The 19,288-nt window shown below is 41.9% G+C and overlaps 1 protein-coding gene across 1 annotated transcript in view; it reads right to left on the bottom strand.

Annotated features, from left to right (window-relative positions):
• Positions 1–9,691, bottom strand: part of COLGALT2 (collagen beta(1-O)galactosyltransferase 2) — a 120,518-nt gene extending 110,827 nt beyond the window's left edge. Inside the window, exon 1 of the mRNA XM_024732471.1 lies at positions 9,547–9,691. Coding sequence (XP_024588239.1) covers positions 9,547–9,644 — 98 coding nt within the window. The 5' untranslated portion in view covers positions 9,645–9,691. The remainder of the gene's footprint in view (positions 1–9,546) is intronic.
• Between the last annotated feature and the right edge of the window lie 9,597 nt (positions 9,692–19,288).

Genomic DNA, 19,288 nt, shown 5'->3' with positions numbered 1-19,288 from the left:
AAATCAATGTGTCCAGTAAATCTTAAAGTCTAACAAGATTGAGGAAAGGCATAAAGGAGATTTGTAATTTTCTTAAACATTTTAGTATGCTGAACCTTAAAGGCCAACTCCACAAAATCCATCTGAAACATAAGACACGGTCTGACTGTCTGAATGCACTCCCACCCCACCTGCTTCTAGCAGAGGGAATGCAGCAATGTAGGAGCTTCATATAAGCTTACTGTTCAATGTTGCAGTGATGACATGAAAAATCCTGATTCCACCTGGCAGCAACCTTCCAGTATCTTGGCGGTTCTCAGCCATAATCACTGTGGTGTGTGGAGCTTGGACAGATTATGGGGCTGGCTGGAATCCAAGAAACTAAAAAGCAGTCCAGCAGTCCAGCAAGGGACTCTGTGTTGGAAATGCCATAGCCCCAAATGCCCATGACCATATTTCTCACGGACAGCCCAGGAATTTAAGTTCCACTGTTAGTCTCCAGAAAATCCTGCCTTTCCCAAGGCCCTGAAAAGTGGCAATTTCTCACTTAATATGACTTTTAGGGAGAATGTCTATCAACATACATCCATGTATTCCCCTTTCTCAGAATCATCTCTCGCCCTGTGAGAACAGGAAAGCTTCACGTGGCCCACTGCCCTCCCCACCTCCAAAATGTATACAATCAGTCTCAGAAAGGAAAGGGGATGGAAAGTAAGAGTTCTACTTCTTTACTGCCTAAAATGTAGGCACTTTGGGCCACCTTCATGGTTTCCTTGGGCTTGACAGCTATCTTAGTCTATTTGGGCTGCTATAACAAAATACTACAGGCTGGGTAGCTTACAAACAACAGAAATTTATTTCTTACAGTTCTGGAAGCTAGAAGTCCAAGATGAGGATGGCAGCATGGTCAGGTTCTGGTGAAGAGCCTCTTCTGGGTTGTAGACTTCCTGCTGTGTCCTCACATGGTGGAAGGGGTGAGGGATCTCTCTGGAGCTTCTCTTATAAGAACACTAATCCCATTCATGAGAGCTCCACTCCCATGACTTAAGCACCTCCCAAAGACCCCCCCCCCACCTCCTAATATCATCATCTTTAGGGGTTAGAATTTCAACACATGAATTTTGCCAGGAGGGTGGTGGATGGGGAAAGCTCCATTTAAGGAACTTCCTCTCCCCAGCCTGACATGTGCCTCAATGGACTTTGAAGTGATCAAACCTAGGAGGTAAAGAATTCTTCCAACGTAGGCAATTTATCACTTAAATCAAGTACTCATGAGGCTGCTTCATAGAGTGGCCTGGTTCCACACACAGCCTTCTGCCATCTTCTTAGGGGTGTGTAGCCTAGGATCATCACTTAAGTTATCATTTATGTTTTTGAAATGCACGTCTTCTAAGGGGTGTTGAAACATTAATCAAAAATTCTTGGGTGGGGGCTTCCCTGTTGGCGCAGTGGTTGAGAGTCCGCCTGCCGATGCAGGGGACACGGGTTCGTGCCCCGGTCCGGGAAGATCCCACATGCCGCGGAGCGGCTGGGCCCGTGAGACATGGCTGCTGAGCCTGTGCGTCCGGAGCCTGTGCTCTGCAATGGGAGGGGCCACAACAGTGAGAGGCCCGTGTACCGCAAAAAAAAAAAAAAATTCTGGGGCGAAGAGGATTACTTTGCACTATGTTTGCAGAGGAACACGATCTCATCAGCTAAACCAATTAAGTCAGGGACAGGTTTCAGCTTGCTGAACTTGACAAACAACTAAATAATAACAATTACTGCCTCGATTAAATGAAGTGTGTTACGATATCATAAATTCAGCCTTGGTAGGATGTCATGAGGCTATTACGGGAAGTCTAAGTCCGAAATGATTTCTGTCCAGTGCTCCTAGAGAGGAAAAGAAATGTCCTGCAGCCAAATCTAAGGTTTAATTCATACAAGAGACTTCGCTAATGTCACCAACCACAAATGCTGCGTTTTCATGGCTCTGGACAGCAGCAAGTTCCAGTGAATTAATTACAGCCACTCTATTTATATTCTGCATGGCTTTTCAATTACTACCTATAACGAGATGGTTTTTACCTTTATGAACATTAACGCATAGCTTTCCAACCATAGGGATGGAGAGCCGAGGGAAAAGTAATACAACCCTGATCACTTTACTACTAGCTCACTCACTGGCAGCTTGCCAAGCCTGCTGGTTCTAGAAAGCAGTTACTACTGGAGTCCTAAGGCTCCTGAGGAGCCTGAGCAGGGAGCAAAGGTCACCATCCAAATGCCTACAGGAGCCAGACAGCAGGGACCAATCACAAGTGCACAGAGGGTGGGCTTGATGGGACGAAGTCCGGGGGACAGCAGCTCCTAGGCTAACCATTTGTTGCTGTGGACAAATGCAGGCCTGGTGGGGCAGGTGCTGATCACTCTGGCATGTTCAGTTTGTGAAAAGTTATCTAGTTATACATTTATGATAGATGCACTTTTTGGATATGTGTTATGCTTCTTAAAAAAGTTTTTTTTTTTAATGGGCTAAGGGCCACATTTCTGGGGGCCAGAGACACAAGAACAAGAGAGCAAGATGGGTATAATCAGGGAGGGTTCAGAGTAACTACCTGGAACAGGTGTTGTGTGAAGCTGGCTTTCACTGTGCCAGCCAGGACATAGGTACAGGTGGGATGGCAGAGTTTAAAAAACCTGGGATAGAGAGATTGACTTAAAAACATCACATTTGTGCAGAATAAGAGATATCAAACACTTCTATTAGGTTGGCCAAAAAGTTTGTTCTGTATTAAGTAAAAAGGAAAGACTCGTTTTCACCAAGAACTTTATTGAACAACATATTCATTAACCAAATGTACTTTTTGGCCAACCAATATTTGGGTTAACACTTAAAAGGATATATGTATATGCACAGAAAGTTTCTAGATGATACACAAGAAACTGTTAACAATGGTTGCCCCTGGCAGGTGGTATGGAGTGGAAAGGAGATTAACTTTTTTTTGTATTCCCATTCACACTTTTTGGAGTTTTATTATGGGAGAGTATTATTTTTTCAATTTTAAAAAGAAAACGTCAGGAAAGAAAATGCCTAAAATAATTAAATTACTATAAACCTACAAGGACTCTAACGGATTTAACTTCTTTTAGCGGCAATTTTTGATATGCTAACGATGTAAATGCAATAAAATGAACAGATCACTCCTTTGAGAATAAAAACGTCAAAACGTATACGATACACACACTTTGTAATTCCTGATGAATAATAGCTATGATTTAAACACATATAGTGAAACCTCTTCATAATATGGTAACTGGGGAATAGAACTAAGAACCAAACTACAGGCTAATCATTTTCTCTCAAACTTTAACTCGAATGTATATTGTTATGTTATTTGAAGAAATGTGCAGAAATGAGCCTTATAATAGTCCTACTATAGTCCCTATATAAGCCTTATAATGGTCCTACTATAGTATGCCTTAGACTTGAAGACAGTGCCACACCGTGATAGGACCCATGAGGACATTTAAGTGTTGGAAAAAGGACCGAGGCACAACCAACAGCCTTTCAGGTTACAAAGCTTTCATTGTTCATTCCTACGACCACCGAGACAGTCAAGGGAGAGGGCCGTGGGAAGCATGCTTACGTACCTGGAGTCATAAGCATGCACCATGCACTAGCTATAGAATCACCTGGAGAAAGGAGTTGAAGACAACTACGTAAAGCCAAACCCTGCTTAGAATAACTGGTATGCTCCTTTAGTCATGAGCTATATTCCTTATAAAATACTCAACATTAAAACAGCCATATAGGGTTTAAAATCTAGAAATCTGTTATCTCACTCCGACACTTATTCATTATGTAATATACTGTGGGAACATCCTTTAACTGCCCTGTGCTTTGGTTTCCCCACCTATGGAAGTCAATTAATAAAATAGATCCAGGACAATTTAGGCATCCATTCTAACTCGCAAGTGATTTGTCTAAACTAGAGCAAGAGGATAGGTGACTTCAGTTTTTACCCAAAGGAAATATGTAATCCTGAGGTCCAATTGTGTTTTAAAATTGTACAGTGGAGGGAAGATTGATAGTTGTCTCCGACTGTTTGGAAGAAAGTTGAGTTTATGTGTCAACCAAATCCAAGACCACTAATTAAAAAGGCTGAAAAACTGACCCTCTGTCTTACCAAAATGCTGCAGCCACCATGCATATGAATAGGGCGGCCTTATTCGTTTGTCACTAACAATACGTGATAAATTTCTTTCTGTTGCTATATACCTGTGATCATAACAAGTGACCTGCATATTTAAGTACAACCTACATATTTAGTCTTGTTCTGTTCCTGTGAAATCTACCAACACAGAACAGAGTTTAGTAACTAGAAAGTGCCTAAGTGACAAAATCATCAAGACAGTGGAAGGGAGCCACTGAGTCCCTTGTGTCATTCAAGCAGAAGAAGCCATTCTTCTTTGAAAGAAAACACTGGCACTCTTATCTTCCTAAGGTGGGTCAACTGACAGAAGCAAAAACTAGAACTAATTGGTCTTTTCTTGTTCTTAAGCAGAGCACCTGTACTCAGTCTGCGACGTTAGCTGCCTGAGTCACATCCTGGCTCCACCGTGCACTAGCCTTGTGACCTCAGACAAGTTATGTAAATTCTCTGTGCCTCAGTTTCCTCCTGTGTAAAGTGAAGAGCGTAATGACACTTCTCACCTAGGGTTGCCGTCAGGAGTAAATCAGTTATCACACCGAAGTGTTTAGAACAGCCCCTCCATGAATGTTCGTTTCCATCATGCTGACAACTTTTTGTTGGAAGGAAGAAAATAAACAGAGCTTCTTTTTTAAAAGTTTCATTTGCAAAGAGAAAGGTAATGGAGATGAGACAAAAAGGAAAAGATGTCTAGGAAATAGCAACTATTATCTATTTAGTAGCATGTGTGTAAAAGACATTGTAATACTTTATCTCATCTGCTTGTTATAACAACTCTTTGAGGTAGGTGTTATTATTAGTCATCTCCAGATGAGGCAGCTCAGCTTAGAGCTTCATGATGTGCCCATGATTACAGGAGATTTGAGCCCTAGTCTATCTGACTGTAAGCTGCATGCTTTGCCCTCCGTAATAAACTACCAGGCTGGGAAAAATAAGGAGAAGGAGGGGGTAAGGTGAGAGAAATAAACTAATGGAGAGAAGCAGACCAAAGTACCATATACATTTTCAGCCATGAGCTGCAACTAGAGGGAAAACATAAACACTTAATGTCAAGATTGTAATGATAAAACGTGACATCATTCTCACCACTGATGAAAACTAGCATTACTAGTAGCTTGGAACATTTTGTAAACACACTTATATTAGTGTATCAAGTTAAACATTCACCAAAATGCTACTGGTTGGGCATTAAAACGTAGAGATAAATCCAAGCTAATCCCCAAACACCCCACAAAGTTGTGTGCAAAATGTCAGGGTCAGTACCCCAGAACAAGTAGAAGTTCATCATTGTTAATGTTTATGCCACAGAAACATCTCTTTATTTAAAAGCCATATGACGGTTTTCAATTTAGCATACATATTACTTTTCAAAACTCTACCAAATGAAATGCCCAAATTGTTCTGTAATTACACGATAGTTACTGCCTTGTGACTGCACAGCCTCCATGAATCCCAACCGTCTTCCCACACAGAACAGCAGACTCTCCAAAAGACAAACTTAATGTATCTTTTGGGTCAAATGTTTTTCCTTGTGCCCTGCTCCATTTTCCATCATCATGTTACTTGCCACTGCCCCCCTTAATCATAGGCTTGGGAAGGGGGATGAGGTCAGCCTTCCCTCTACTGCTAAGGCCACTATTCATGGCTCCACTGAATTAAAGAGAACCCACTCAAGCGCACTGCCGCATGTTATAATGCCAACCTGTCCCCTTCATCTCAGCACAGCAGTGATCCCCATTAACCCAGTGCTGGTTTTAATTACAACACAAGGATTATCTCAGTTCCTTATCACAGAACTGTGATATCTGAAGGAAAACAATTAGTTTGGTGGGGTTTTGAGATCAGATAGGTAAATGTGACAAGTTTTCCTTTTTGCCGGTACAAAATATCTCTAAAATATAAACTTTCCTTAATTCAACTGAATCCAAATAAACTTGATACTGAGATAACTGCACTCAACCTCTGAAAAAAGTTTTCAGGTCAATTTGTTGGCACTCAGTGCAGATCTGGTCCAGAACTTTAGGTGAGGGGAAAAAAAAATCACACCACTGGGAAATCTGAATATGATCATTGAACCAGGGTCTCAATTACTCATACAGGAAAGAAGTCTTATCAGATGCTCCTCCAGCCATCGTTAGAAGTAAGCAGATGAATGAGAAGAGAGAGTCTGCACAGAGTTACTAAAATAAGATGAAATGGAAGCTGGCAGCCCAGTCTCTATACCCAACGTGGTTCTGTTTTATGAAGTTCTAGCCATTTTTCACACTGACCATTTTTGACCTCAGCATGTGCTAGCCTTGCAGAGTGGAGACTAGCCAGTTTGGCATCTCGGAATGTTGAGGAGAGCTTGGGACTGAGAGACTAGAGTAAGTCATTGGCAGAAGGGTTATAACCCATCACCTTCCCCACAAATACTCCTCTAGCACTAGTCATGAAGTCAGCAGCTCCAGGGTACAGCGCAATGAGCTTGGAGATTTGCAAAACTTAGACCTGCCACTCACTTTATCTCCCCTGATAGGAAGCTCTGGTTAATGTTCCAGTACCTTTTTATTTTCCATGCTTCTCCCTCTTTCTGGAACCCTCCTTCCTTCCCAGGTTTTTGTGGATTCCTATTTGTCCTTCAAAACTGAGTTCAAACTAAGTGTCAACTCTCCTCAAAAAAACGTTCATGACCACACAACTGCCCCAATCTGATTTATATAGAAGTCTTTTGTCACTCTCCCACATGCTATAAATGCCATTCAGATCACCTTACACTGCCTAGTTTTAAAAAGCCATACTTATCTGTGAGGAGCCACATCTTATTCAACCTTTTCCAGCCTGAACCTGGCATAGTGCCTGATTCTCATAAAAGAAGGTCACTACTTGCACAACCTCTCTGTGCCTCAGTTCTCTCATCTGTAAAAGGGTATAAATAATAAGACATAACTGATAGGGTTATTGTGAAGAGGAAACCAGAAAATGAATGTAGAGTGCTTAGAAGAACTGTGAGCTCTTATTATTAAATATTTGTAAAATTAACAAGTAAATATAATCTTCAGTAAGTTAGTTACTTTAGACACAATATCTTCTATGAAATGGAGATAATCTTGTTTCTTTATAGGATGGTAGTTAAGATCAAATGAGATAACTAGTTGATGAACGTACTTTGAAAGCTGTAAAGGACTATTTAAAAACTGGCATTTTATTATTATTACCTAATAAATTATATAAGATTTCTAAGCCAGAACTCAAAGAAGAGTCTTTAGTGGCTGGTTAATGTAGGGGTTGCCCAAGGCCTTACCCAAGCCTTGGGTTTCTTCCTTTACTTTCCAACACAGACCATAAAGGTACAGTCACATGGACCATGAATAAGGGTAAGGGAAAAGAGATCCCTAAGGTCTAAGCAGAATTGAGAATACTACCCATCTAAAGAGAACACCAACATCCACAGAATCTGGAACATCCAGGGAACTCAGGATGTACAATCATTGCTGAGTGATTCTGATCATATCACAAAATCTATGAAATTCAAGAGCTGGAAAGGAGTTTTGAAATCACTTGTTCCTATTCCCTTATTTTACTGATGAGAAAACTGAGGTCTGCGGATCCAAAGCAACTGGCCCAAAACTACATGTCAAGCTAGTGACAAAACAACTCAAGTCTCCTTATTTGTAGCTTTATATACATTTTGCTTATACTGTATCATGTTCCCTTTATCCTTTCTGGGGTGGTCTTTAGAAACAAACCTGTGTTCAAATTTCAGTTTAACCATTTATTAATTCTGTGACTGAGTTATTGAACTGATCCAAGCCTCAATTTCTTCGTTTGTAAAATAAGGATGATAGTATCTTTTAAAAGTTTACTATATGATAAAAGGGGTAATGTCTGTACATCAGGTAGCAAAACCTGTGCCTGGTACTCACTTCCCCCCCTCACTAATTTCCTATAGCAACTATTGTGATGTTCTTTAAAACTGAACAATGCATAAAGACCAAGACTATATTGTAATGCATCTCTTTTGAAGAAAGCATCTAAGAACTGACATTTGTAAAATTTTCTTTTGGTGTTGAAATGGTTAAAAAAAATCCTTCTGGTTTAACATCTGACTGCACCAATGTTCCTACTTCCCACATAACACGCCCTTCTCCGTGGCAAACGTCACGTATAACAGGGTATATAGTAAAGCAGTGTATAGCACACTGCTGCACTATACCTCATGTTTGCTTTCTCACCTCTGCACCTTTCCCACCAGGTACCATTAGGCTTCCAGCTCCAGCTACTGCTTTATCCTTCCTTTTCCCTTTATGCCCAACCGTGGCTTTAAGGATGTCTTGTCTGTGGACAGCTCCCTTTATCAACACAAGACAGAAATTGCTCCAGAGTGACCTGGGCTCTGTCTTCCTCAAGAGACCAGAGGCCTCTTGTCCATGTATCTGGTGGCCTATCTCCCCTGGACAGTGCCCACCTCCTCCTCCACAGGCCCCTTAGCGGCTCACCTGGCCACCAACTTCTCACCCTCTGATACCTGCTTTTATAAAAAGATGTGGAGATAGGACCAAGTGGGAAAGTTGAAGTGGGCAGCCACCTGCACAGCAAGCACAGGGCCTAGGTCCGGGTCTCTACCCTAAGTGCAACAAAAGTTAGCTGTTTGCCTTCCCGGGGCGGCTCGGTCCCCGGGACGCCGGCACCCCAAGGCACCCAGCGCGGTTTGCATCTGCGGCGGGGTCCCGGGAGGATGCAGGGCCGGGACAGCCTGGAGCGCTCAGAGACAGGACCCACGGTGGTGAAGTAGTTAGGAAGACACAGCTGTCCCCAACTAGCCTCAAACTCTGGGTCCTGATCCCTTCTCCCCTTCCTCCCCACACCCAGGGAGAACCTTGAGCCGCTTTTCCAGCCTCTGAGCTGGGAGCAGGAACCTGGCACCGGGTAGCCAGGACAGCGCACTCCAGCCACTCCGGAGGGCCCTCCCCCCCGGGCCCCCAGCCGCAGTTTCGGTCCATGTCGCGTCCGGACGAGTAGGCGGCAACGGGCAACCTTATTCCCGCACTCCGGGGCGAGGGATATGAGGTGGGGGAAAAGGAATCTTCGCGAGTGTTACGGGGGCAGAAGGTAGCACTCCTGCGGGGTCTCCCCAGTCCTGTTCGGGAGAGCGACGAGGTCACCCCGCTCCATACTGTCCCTACGGGAGCTCGGGGCGGGCTGCTTATCCTGGTTAGCCGCCGGTGCGCACGCAGACGCGCGCGTCCTTCCCCACCCCGACCGCTGATCCGCCCAGGACCCACGCCGGCTGTGAGGGGTGTGCGCACCTCGTCTCCGCGTGCCCCGAGCGGCCCCCTCTCCCCTCAGCTACACTTCGGGCGCCGCCCCCGCCGCCGGCCCGGCGCAGCCAGCTCACCAGATGGCCATCCTGCTCTTGGGGTAGTCCAGCCGCTCCAGGCAGCCGAGGAAGTGAGGCAGCGTGTGCGCAGCGTTACGCGCGAGGACGGCCACCATCACCGTGGGTCTCTGCAGGGGGGACTCGGAGAATACTACCGCCTCCCCTTCGTCGTCTTCGGAGTCCGGCTCGGCAGCGAAGCGCGCCCGGCAGCCGCCGCGGAGCAGAGCCCACGAGAGGAGTAGCAGCGCCCAGGCCAGTTAAACCTCGGCAGCCCGGGACCCTCCCGCCGCCGCCGTCGCCGGCGCCGCCGCCGCCGCCCCAGCTGCACTGCTCAGGCCCTGCCGCGGGGGTCCGGAGTACCTGCCGCCGCCGGCGCTCGTCTGGGACTCAGGCTCGCAGACAGTCGTGTCGGTGCGGCTGTTTGTCCCGAGTCCCGCGGAAAGTTCCTCTAGTCCAGGCTCAGCTTGTACAGCTGAGGTCTGTGGCTTCCCCCAGGGCCGTGAGGTGTGGCCGTGTCTGCCAATGGGCGTGTGAATGCGTGTGTGTGTGTGTGTGTGTGTGCGCGCGCGCGCGCGAGCGTGTGTACATAACGGTACGACTCCAAGAAAATTTATTCTGCTTTTGCAAACCGCAGTCTAAAGTCCTTCACAGTGATGCAATGTATCCAGTTTTTCATAATGCACTTATTGACTAAATGGGTAGAGCTCTAAAATGGAAAGTCACCTAATGATTCACTACTAGGATAAACAGTTTTTTAACTTCCACAAAGGCAGAATGTTTGCATTTCCTCACACTCAAGTGCTCTTTAAATTCATTCTTGACTGAGTAGACCCCCAATAAGATCAAGTTGGAAGACTTGGAGAATTTTAGAGCCAGATCGAACCCTTGAAATTAAAGAAAGCCCCTTGGGGGCCAGGTCCTCTACCTGCCAACTCAGGGTCCTCAGCTTCCTGACAGGGTGGCATGTTAAGGAGGAGATTCGCTTAGATGGTTTTCTTTCTCCTTAATGACCCAAACTGACAAAGAGAGGGAAAATCTGTACATGCTGGAGGAGAAGTATAAGGAAGAAGGAAGGAAGAGGGAAGGTAAATTAGCAGATAAAGTGAAATTCCTAGGATACACTATCGAAGGATATTTAATCTTGAACATAATGGAGGAAAGCTAGTAAAAAAAAATCTGGAGCTCTTTCTCTGTGGAATTGTGTAGACTTTAATTTATCTGTGTGCAGGATGGATTGATGACCAATCCCAGCTTGCCCTACACGGTCTTTTTACTAGTTGTATCCAGACTTCTCCACAACTATTACACACCTTCTTCACTCTCCTTCCACCCCCTCCCTTCCTCAGAAGAATATTACCTCCTTTACTGAACTCCCTAAACGCCCCTGTCTCTAATTAATATCCCTATCAATGCACTGCTTACTTGCAGGTGCCTATTCATGACAGAGCTTCTGATCCCATCCTCTCCATTCTAGTCCAGGACTTTTCTCCATTTATCTCCACTCTACTGAACCTTCAACTTGTCCCCTTCCATCAGCTCTTTTCCCTCAAGCTAAAAACTCAATCAGGGGACTTCCCTGGTGGCACAGTGGTTAAGAATCTGCCTGCCAATGCAGGGGACACGGGTTCGAGCTCTGATCCAGGAAGATCCCACATGCCGTGGAGCAACTAAGCCCATGCGCCACAACTACTGAGCCTGTGTGCCACAACTACTGAAGCCCGTGTGCCTAGAGCCTGTGCTCTGCAACAAGAGAAGCCACTGCAGTGAGAAGCCTGTGCATGGCAACGAAGAGTAGCCCCTGCTTGCCGCAACTAGAAAAAGCCTGCGTGCAGCAATGAGGACCCAATGCATCAATCAATCAATCAATAAAAAGAAAAGAATGAAAACTAAAAAATGAAATAAAAGAAAAACTCAATCAGTCATCTTCTATCCTTAAAGAATTAAAAAACAAAAAATCTTGGCTCTCTTTCTAGCAATCCCCTCTCTTGGCCAAGTCCCTTTGAAAGAGAGCTCTACACTTGCTTTCTCCACTTCTTCATTTTCCATCTCTCCTACCACAGTGCATGTGGTCTCCCACTTTTTTACTGAGGTTGTTCTGGCAAAGCCATAGATGACCTCAGTATTGGAAGATTCAGTGAACTATCCTCAGTTCTCACCTTCCTGGATTTGTTGTGTCATCTCTCCTCCTTGGTCTCCTCTGAGTCTACTTGGGTGCAAGCCCCTTCACCGTGTACTACTCTTCTAGCCCTACATGTTCTCCCAGGGTGATTGCAGCCTCCAAATCTCTGTCTCCTGCTCTAACCTCTTTGCTAACATTCATACTTTTATGTTTAATGGCCTGCAGACATTTCCTTCTGCTCCATCCTCCTACAGGAATTGCCCTCACTCTCAGTTTTGTAGGGCAGGCTGAGAGTTAAACACCTGTCAGAGGTGTCATGACAGGCATGTATGCCAGCCACATTGGAGGCACAGACCAAGGCACAGCCATTTATGCAGGGGACATGTTGCTGGAGGGACTATTCAAAAGGTTCCATGGAGACCATCTCCATGTTGTTCTGTCTTCCTTCTTTCCCTTTCTTGGCCTGTTTCCCTCATCTTTCAAGACTAAGATCCCCACTCCAGCAAAACTTGGTTTAATGCCCTGCATTTGTAAATGCAGGGCATTAAAGCTAGGGAACCATGTTTCTGTCTTATTTCACTTCTGTTACCAAAGCTTATCCAAATCCATGTTTTTTTTGAAAAATGAAATGAGGCACCAAAACTACACTGGTACTGCGCCCTGTATGACCTCTAATGACATTTTAATGAAATCAGCTGCACAGAGTTCTAAAATAATTACGGCCTGGTCTACAGATAAAATCAAGTTTCACAGCCATGCACCTTGAAAAACACCTATTTAAAACTTTTAGTCAATTTAGAGTGTTCATTTAGTCACTGAGGATATTGAGGGCATGATAGGGTAGGTAACAGTGGATCATTTTAAAGACGGGGGTTTAGGGGTGGGGAGCGAGGAGGGGAAGCTCCGGGAAAGTTGCGTCCTCATCTTACTAACAGATTTATGCCACAAGTTCTTTAGAAATCAGTGATGCAAGTCTTGGATGATTTTCTTTCCTCATACAATCAATGTTATAAAACAGTTAATTTGTAAAAACTAATTTAAAAATAAAAGCTAACTATGCTTCAAAATATTCATCACTTATAATGCTCTTTCCATGGAAAACTTGTTGAATTGAAAGCCACACGCATCTCCTTGTCTCTGCTGCTAACAGACTGTCCCCCATAATTCTTGCATGCATGTTAGAAGTAAGCACTTTTGCTCACCTCCCCTCTCCACACTGTGCCAGCCCAGGGAACTTCCCTCTTAGTCTTTCCCCAGGGACAACAAAACCTCTTTGCCTCTCATTCTCAGCACAGCTGTGGCAGGGGCAGGGCCTCTGAGGTGGACAGAGGGCTTCTTGCAGGAAAGAGTCTTGAGGTGTCTGTGGCTCCAGCAGCCAAGAAGAGGAGGAAATAAATGACTTCGGGGCAGAAGTAACACACTAGAAAGAGAAATGGATGCTTAGAGTTGGAGCTAAATTTTTGTCTCACATGTGTCACTTATTATATGTGTGACTTTGGAGACTTGACCTCTCTGGACATCAGTTTCTTCCTATGTAAAAACATTTTTAAATGCTTGCCTTATTTGTTCATTCCACAAACATTTATGAAATTACTAAGTGTCAATCATTTGGGTGTTGAGTGTTTGAATCCTTCTTCTCTAGAGAAAGGGGCAGAAGGTGTCCTGCCCTGGTGTCCTGCTGGGCCAGAGTTGGAGAAGGGAGTCTCTTGGATGAATCAACAGGGATAGTTTTTCCTGCACTGAAATACCTTTTTTTTTTTTTACTACTTGGATCTTTTATTCCCTTTTCTTAACCTGCCTAAAATCCTACAATGTAAACATTTATCTGAATTGACAATGATGCCAATTTCAACACAAAAACACTTGAGAGAAGAATCTTAGGCAATGGTTTCTGTCATTCCTACATTTGTGTGAATTAAATCAGAGTTCGTAATCTCAGTACCTAAACTGAGGTGCACTATAAGAAGCTTTGAGAAAGGGAACAGAACGGGATCCTCATTTGGAGCACGGAACCCTTTGATGACAAAGCAAATCCTGTGGATTTCTGATATGTGGGCTTGAGGCCTCCAAGTCCAAGAGGGGGAAAGGATATGGGAAGGTAGAGGGAGAAAAAGAGCCATGACCGAGGTGGAAAGGGCTAAAATTAAACTGTTCCACTTTCAAAGTTTTGTCTAAGCTCTGGCCTGCATCCAAGAACGATATAATAGTCACCATAGGAAAATGTTTTTCAATTCCAAACACATTTACACAAATTTAAAATACATGCCTTTATCTCATTTGGAAAGACTAGATATGTTTCTTAAGTTGTATTCACTTATTTGTTTCAGGGTTTCCTCACTGCCTGCTGTGTCAAGGCACAGGTGCTGGAAATGCATGGATAATTAAGATACATCCAATGAACGAATAAATGTAATAATGTGGTATACATCTTATGGTGGAAAAGGAAGAGAGTGAAGGTGGTTGGGAAATGCCATATTAAAGAAATGTCTTTGAACTAAGTATTGAAAAATGAGGAGCATGTTTTATACCAGTGAGCAGAGTGTAGGGAGAGGTTGGAATTTCAGGCAGATGGAACTATAAAAGCAAAAGAATGAGAGAACATAGCACATGAGAAATCACAATGAGTACAGCATGACTGGAGGGTAGGATAGGAAGTGGGAAGAGAGAAATCTGGAATATTACATGATTTTTATATAATTATCATATATAGACAAACATTTCTAGAAAAGCCAAAAATTCAGTTAAAAATGGAAAAAAAATGAGCTAAATAGCTGATGTATAGTTAGCCTACATAGTGCTTTCAAATGTTCATCTGTTTTTAAAGATATTGAATGGTCACAATCATATGGCAGTTGCAGGTTTCAGGTGATTAAAGTATCAAGACCAAAATTTTAGTTTAAATATACAAATTTTCAAACTCAGTAATTTTGAATTTACATGGTTAAATATCTTATTTTAAACAGATAAAAACCATTCTATTTTCAACATATAAAAACATCTTACGAGCATATAAAAGCATTTAGTTCTTCATTTTATTATCTAAAACAATAGTTCCTAATACTTTTTAGAATGAAGACCCTTTTTCGAATATAAAGAAAAAGAAGATAAGACCTTGCACATGACAGTAGTTGTATTTTTGGTAACCACTAAAAGTACCTAATGGCATGATCTGCTCTGGCCTCAGCCACTGTGTGCAAGGAGTCTCTTGGACTACCCTGCATAGGCCATAGGGACTTTTTGACATTGCCTTTTCTCTGGGATGAGATGGGGTTGATGGACAGTTGCTGGTGTTCTTGAGTGTATTTTAGTTTTCTGAATGTTTTCCTTACTGATTTACAAAAAGAGCCTGTTAATTAATTATGGCCTGGCAAAGAGAATGGAATTTCCCCTGATCTTGGCAGGTTCTAAAACATATTAACAGAATTAACACAACATTTTAAATCAACTATACTTGAATTAGAAAATACTAACAGAATGTATATTTTATTAATCATAACTGCATGTATAAAATATGAAAACAGGGCTTCCCTGGTGGCGCAGTGGTTGAGAGTCCGCCTGCTGATGCAGGGGACACGGGTTTACACCCTGGTCCGGGAAGATCCCACATGCTGCGGAGCGGCTAGGCCTGTGAGCCATGGCCGTTGAGCCTGTGCGTCTGGAGCCTGTGCTCTGCAACAGGAGAGGCCACAACAGTGAGAGGCCCACATACCGCAAAAAAATGAAAACAGAAATTTATACGTACGAGATGTAGTGCAGATTTAATTAGTCTGTAGATAAAGCTTGGTGCAGAAGTTGTTCCACAGTGGAGTAGATTACACAGTCTTTGCAAAACTCTTTTATCTGCTGGGGTAATTAATAAATGAATTCAGTAAAGTTGCAGGATACAAAATCAATATGCAAAAATCAGTTGCCATTTTATACACTAAACACAAACTATCTGAAAAAGAAATAAAGAAAATAATCTAATTTACAGCAGCATCAAAAACAATAAAAAATTTAGAAATTTAACCAAGAAAGTAAAAGATCTGTAAACTATAAGACATTAATGAAACAGAAGAAGACACAAATAAATGGAACTATAAATCTTTATGGATTAAAAGACTTAATATTGTTAAAATGTCCATACTACTCAAAGCCATCTATAGATTCCATGCAATCCCTATCAAGTTTCCAATGGCATTTTTTATAGAAATAGAAAAAAAAATCATAAAATTCATATGAAACCATAAAAGACCTTGAATAACCAAAGCAATCTTGAGAAAGAACAAAACTGGAGGCACCATACTTCCTGATTTCAAACTATATTACAAAGCTATAGTAGTCAAAACAGTAAGGTACTGGCATTAAAAACAGACACATAGACCAATAGAGCAGAATTTAGAGCCCAGAAATATGCCAATTAACATTTGACAAGGGAGCCACAAATACTCAATGGGGAAAAGGATATTCTCTTCAATAAATGGTGTTGGGAAATCTAAATAGTATTCACATGCAAAAGAATGAACTTGGACCCTTATCTTAGACCACTTGAAAAATTAACTCAAAATGGACTTAAATGTAAGACCCCAAAATGTAAAACTTCTACAAGAGAACATAGGGGAAAAGCTCCTTGACATTTATCTTGGCAATGATTTTTTTTGGATATGACACCAAAAGCATAGGCAACAAAACAAAAAATAAACAAGTGGGACTACATCAAACTAAAAAGCCTCTACACAGCAAAAGAAATGATCAACAAGATGGAAAGGCAACCTACAGAATGGAGAAAATATTTGCAAACCATATAATTGATAAGGGGTTAATACCCAAAATAAATAAAGAATTCATGCAATGCAATAGCAAAAAAACACAGACAACAAACAAAAAACCCAACCACCAACACCAACAACAAAACCAAATAACCCTATTAAAAATGGGCAAAAAACCTGAATAGATATTTTCCCAAAGAAGATATACAATGGCCAACAGGTACATGAAAAGGTGCTCAACATCACTACTCATCAGCAAAATGCAAATCAAAACCACACTGACATATCACCTCACATCTATTAGAATGACTAGTATCAAAGAGACAAGAGATAAGTGCTGGCAAGGATGTGGAGAAAAGAGAACATTTGTACACTGTTGGTGGGAATAAAAATTGGTACAGTCGCTACAGAAAACAGCATGGACGTTTCTCAAACAATTTAAAATAGAACTACCATATGATCCAGCAATTTCTATACATGTGTGTGTATGTGTGTGTGTATGATGTTATATATATCAGTCATAAAAAGGAAGGAAATCCTTTCATTTGTGACAACATGGATGAAACTTGAGGGCATTATGCTAAGTGAAATAAATCAGATAGATAAAAGGTTAATACTGTATGATCTCTTCTATGTGGAACCTGAAAAGCCAAACTCATAGAAACAAAGAGTAGATTGGTGGCTGCTGGGGCAGGGGATGGGGTAAATGGGTGAAGGTGGTCAAAAGGTACCATCATCCAAAGAAAGAAAAAAAGGTACAATCTTCCAAATCTTCCAAAGGCAATCTATAGATTCAATGCAATCCCTATTAAAATACCAATGGCATTTTTCACAGAACTAGAACACATAACTTTAGAATTTGTATGGAAACACAAAAGGCCCTAAATAGCCAAAAAAATCTTGAGAAAGAAAACCAGAGCTGGAGGTATCACACTCCCTGACTTCAGGCTATACTACAAAGCCACAGTAATCAAAACAGTATGGTGGGCTTCCCTGGTGGCGCAGTGGTTGAGAGTCCACCTGCCGATGCAGGGGACACGGGTTCGTGCCTCGGTCTGGGAAGATCCCATATGCCGCGGAGCGGCTGGGCCCGTGAGCCATGGCTGCTGAGCCTGCACGTCCGGAGCCTGTGCTCCGCAACGGGAGAGGCCACAACAGTGAGAAGCCCACGTACCGCAAAAAAAAAACAAAAAAACAAAAAAAAAACAGTATGGTACTGGCACAAAAAAAGACACATAGAGAGCCCAGAAATAAACCCACGCACCTATGGTCAATTTAACCTACAACGAAGGAGGCAAGAATACACAATGGAGAAAAGACAGTCTCTTCAATAAGTGGTGCTGAGAAAACTGGACAGCTACATGTAAAAGAATGAAATTAGAACATTTTCTAATTCCCCATTGGATATTCTTGCCTCCTTTGTTGTAGATTAAATTGACCATAGGTGTGTGGGTTTATTTCTTTTTTGTTGTTGTTTATTTATTTCTGGATACGTTGCCTGAGGCAAAGAAAACAAAAGCAAAAATAAACAAATGGACCTGATTAAACTTAAAAGCTTTTGCATAGCAAAGGAAACCACTGACAAAGTGAAAAGACAACCTGCTGAATGGGAGAAAATATTTGCAAATGATATGACCAATAAGGGGTTAAAATCCAAAATATATAAACAGCTTAATATAAAAGAAAAAACCAACCTGATTAAAAAATGGGCAGAAGACCTGAATAGAGATCTTTCCAAAAAAGACATACAAATGGCCAATAAGCACACGAAAATATGCTCAACATTGCTAATGACCAGAGAAGTGTAAATCAAAACCACAATGAGATATCACCTTACACCTGTCAGTATGGCTATCAAAACGTCTACAAATTACAAATATTGGCAAGGATGTGGAGAAAAGGGAACCCTAGTACACTGTTGGTGGGAATGTGAATTGGTGCAGCCACTGTGGAAAACAGTACGGAGGTTTCTCAAAAAACTAAAAACAGAACTACCATGAAATGGGACAATCTCACTCCTGGATATATATCTGAAGAAAACAAAAACACTAATTCAAAAAGGTACATTCGCCCCAATGTTCATAGCAACATAAGTTACAATAGCCAAGATATGGAAGCAACCTAAGCATCCATTAACAGATGAATGGATAAAGAAGATGTGGCATATATATACAATGGAATATTACTCAGCCATATAAAAGAATTAAATTTTGCCATTTGCAACAACATGGATGGACCTAGAGAGTATTATGCTTAGTGAAATAAACCAGACAGAGAAAGATGAATACTATATGTTATCACTTGTATTTGGAATCTAAAAAATAAAACCAACAAATGAATATAACAAAACAGAAACAGACTCACAGATACAGAGAACAGAGTAGTGGTTGTCAGTGGGGAGAGGGAAGGGGGTAGGGGTACGATAGGGGTATGAGATTTAGAGATACAAGCTACTATGCATGAAATAAATAAGCACAAGGACATATTGTACAGCACAGGGAAATATAGCCATTATTGTATAATAATTTTAAATGGAGTATAATGTATAAAAATATTGAATCATTATGTTGTACATCTGAAACTAATGCAAAATCGTAAATCAAGCGATACCTCAATTTAAAAAGAGTGGAAAAAAAAGAAGAAATCAAATTTTGTTTATGGTGCAATTAGGGATCCAATTTCTTTTTATACATACATGTATATGTATATGAATATATATGAATATACATGTACATATATATTATGTATATGTATACATATTCATTGCCTCAACCCTGCATTGTGTCTGCAATGTCATCTCTGTCCATATTTGTATGACTCTCTACTTGATTCTGTTGGTTTATCTACCCCTGTAGAAATATCACATACTCTTTTTTTTTTTTTTCCCGGTACA

This window comes from Neophocaena asiaeorientalis, unplaced genomic scaffold (assembly GCF_003031525.2).
Source record: "Neophocaena asiaeorientalis asiaeorientalis breed wild unplaced genomic scaffold, Neophocaena_asiaeorientalis_V1.1 scaffold119, whole genome shotgun sequence".
Taxonomy (NCBI): Eukaryota; Metazoa; Chordata; class Mammalia; order Artiodactyla; family Phocoenidae; genus Neophocaena; species Neophocaena asiaeorientalis.
Note: the sequence above shows the minus strand (reverse complement) of the source record. Positions and strands in the feature narration are given on the sequence as shown.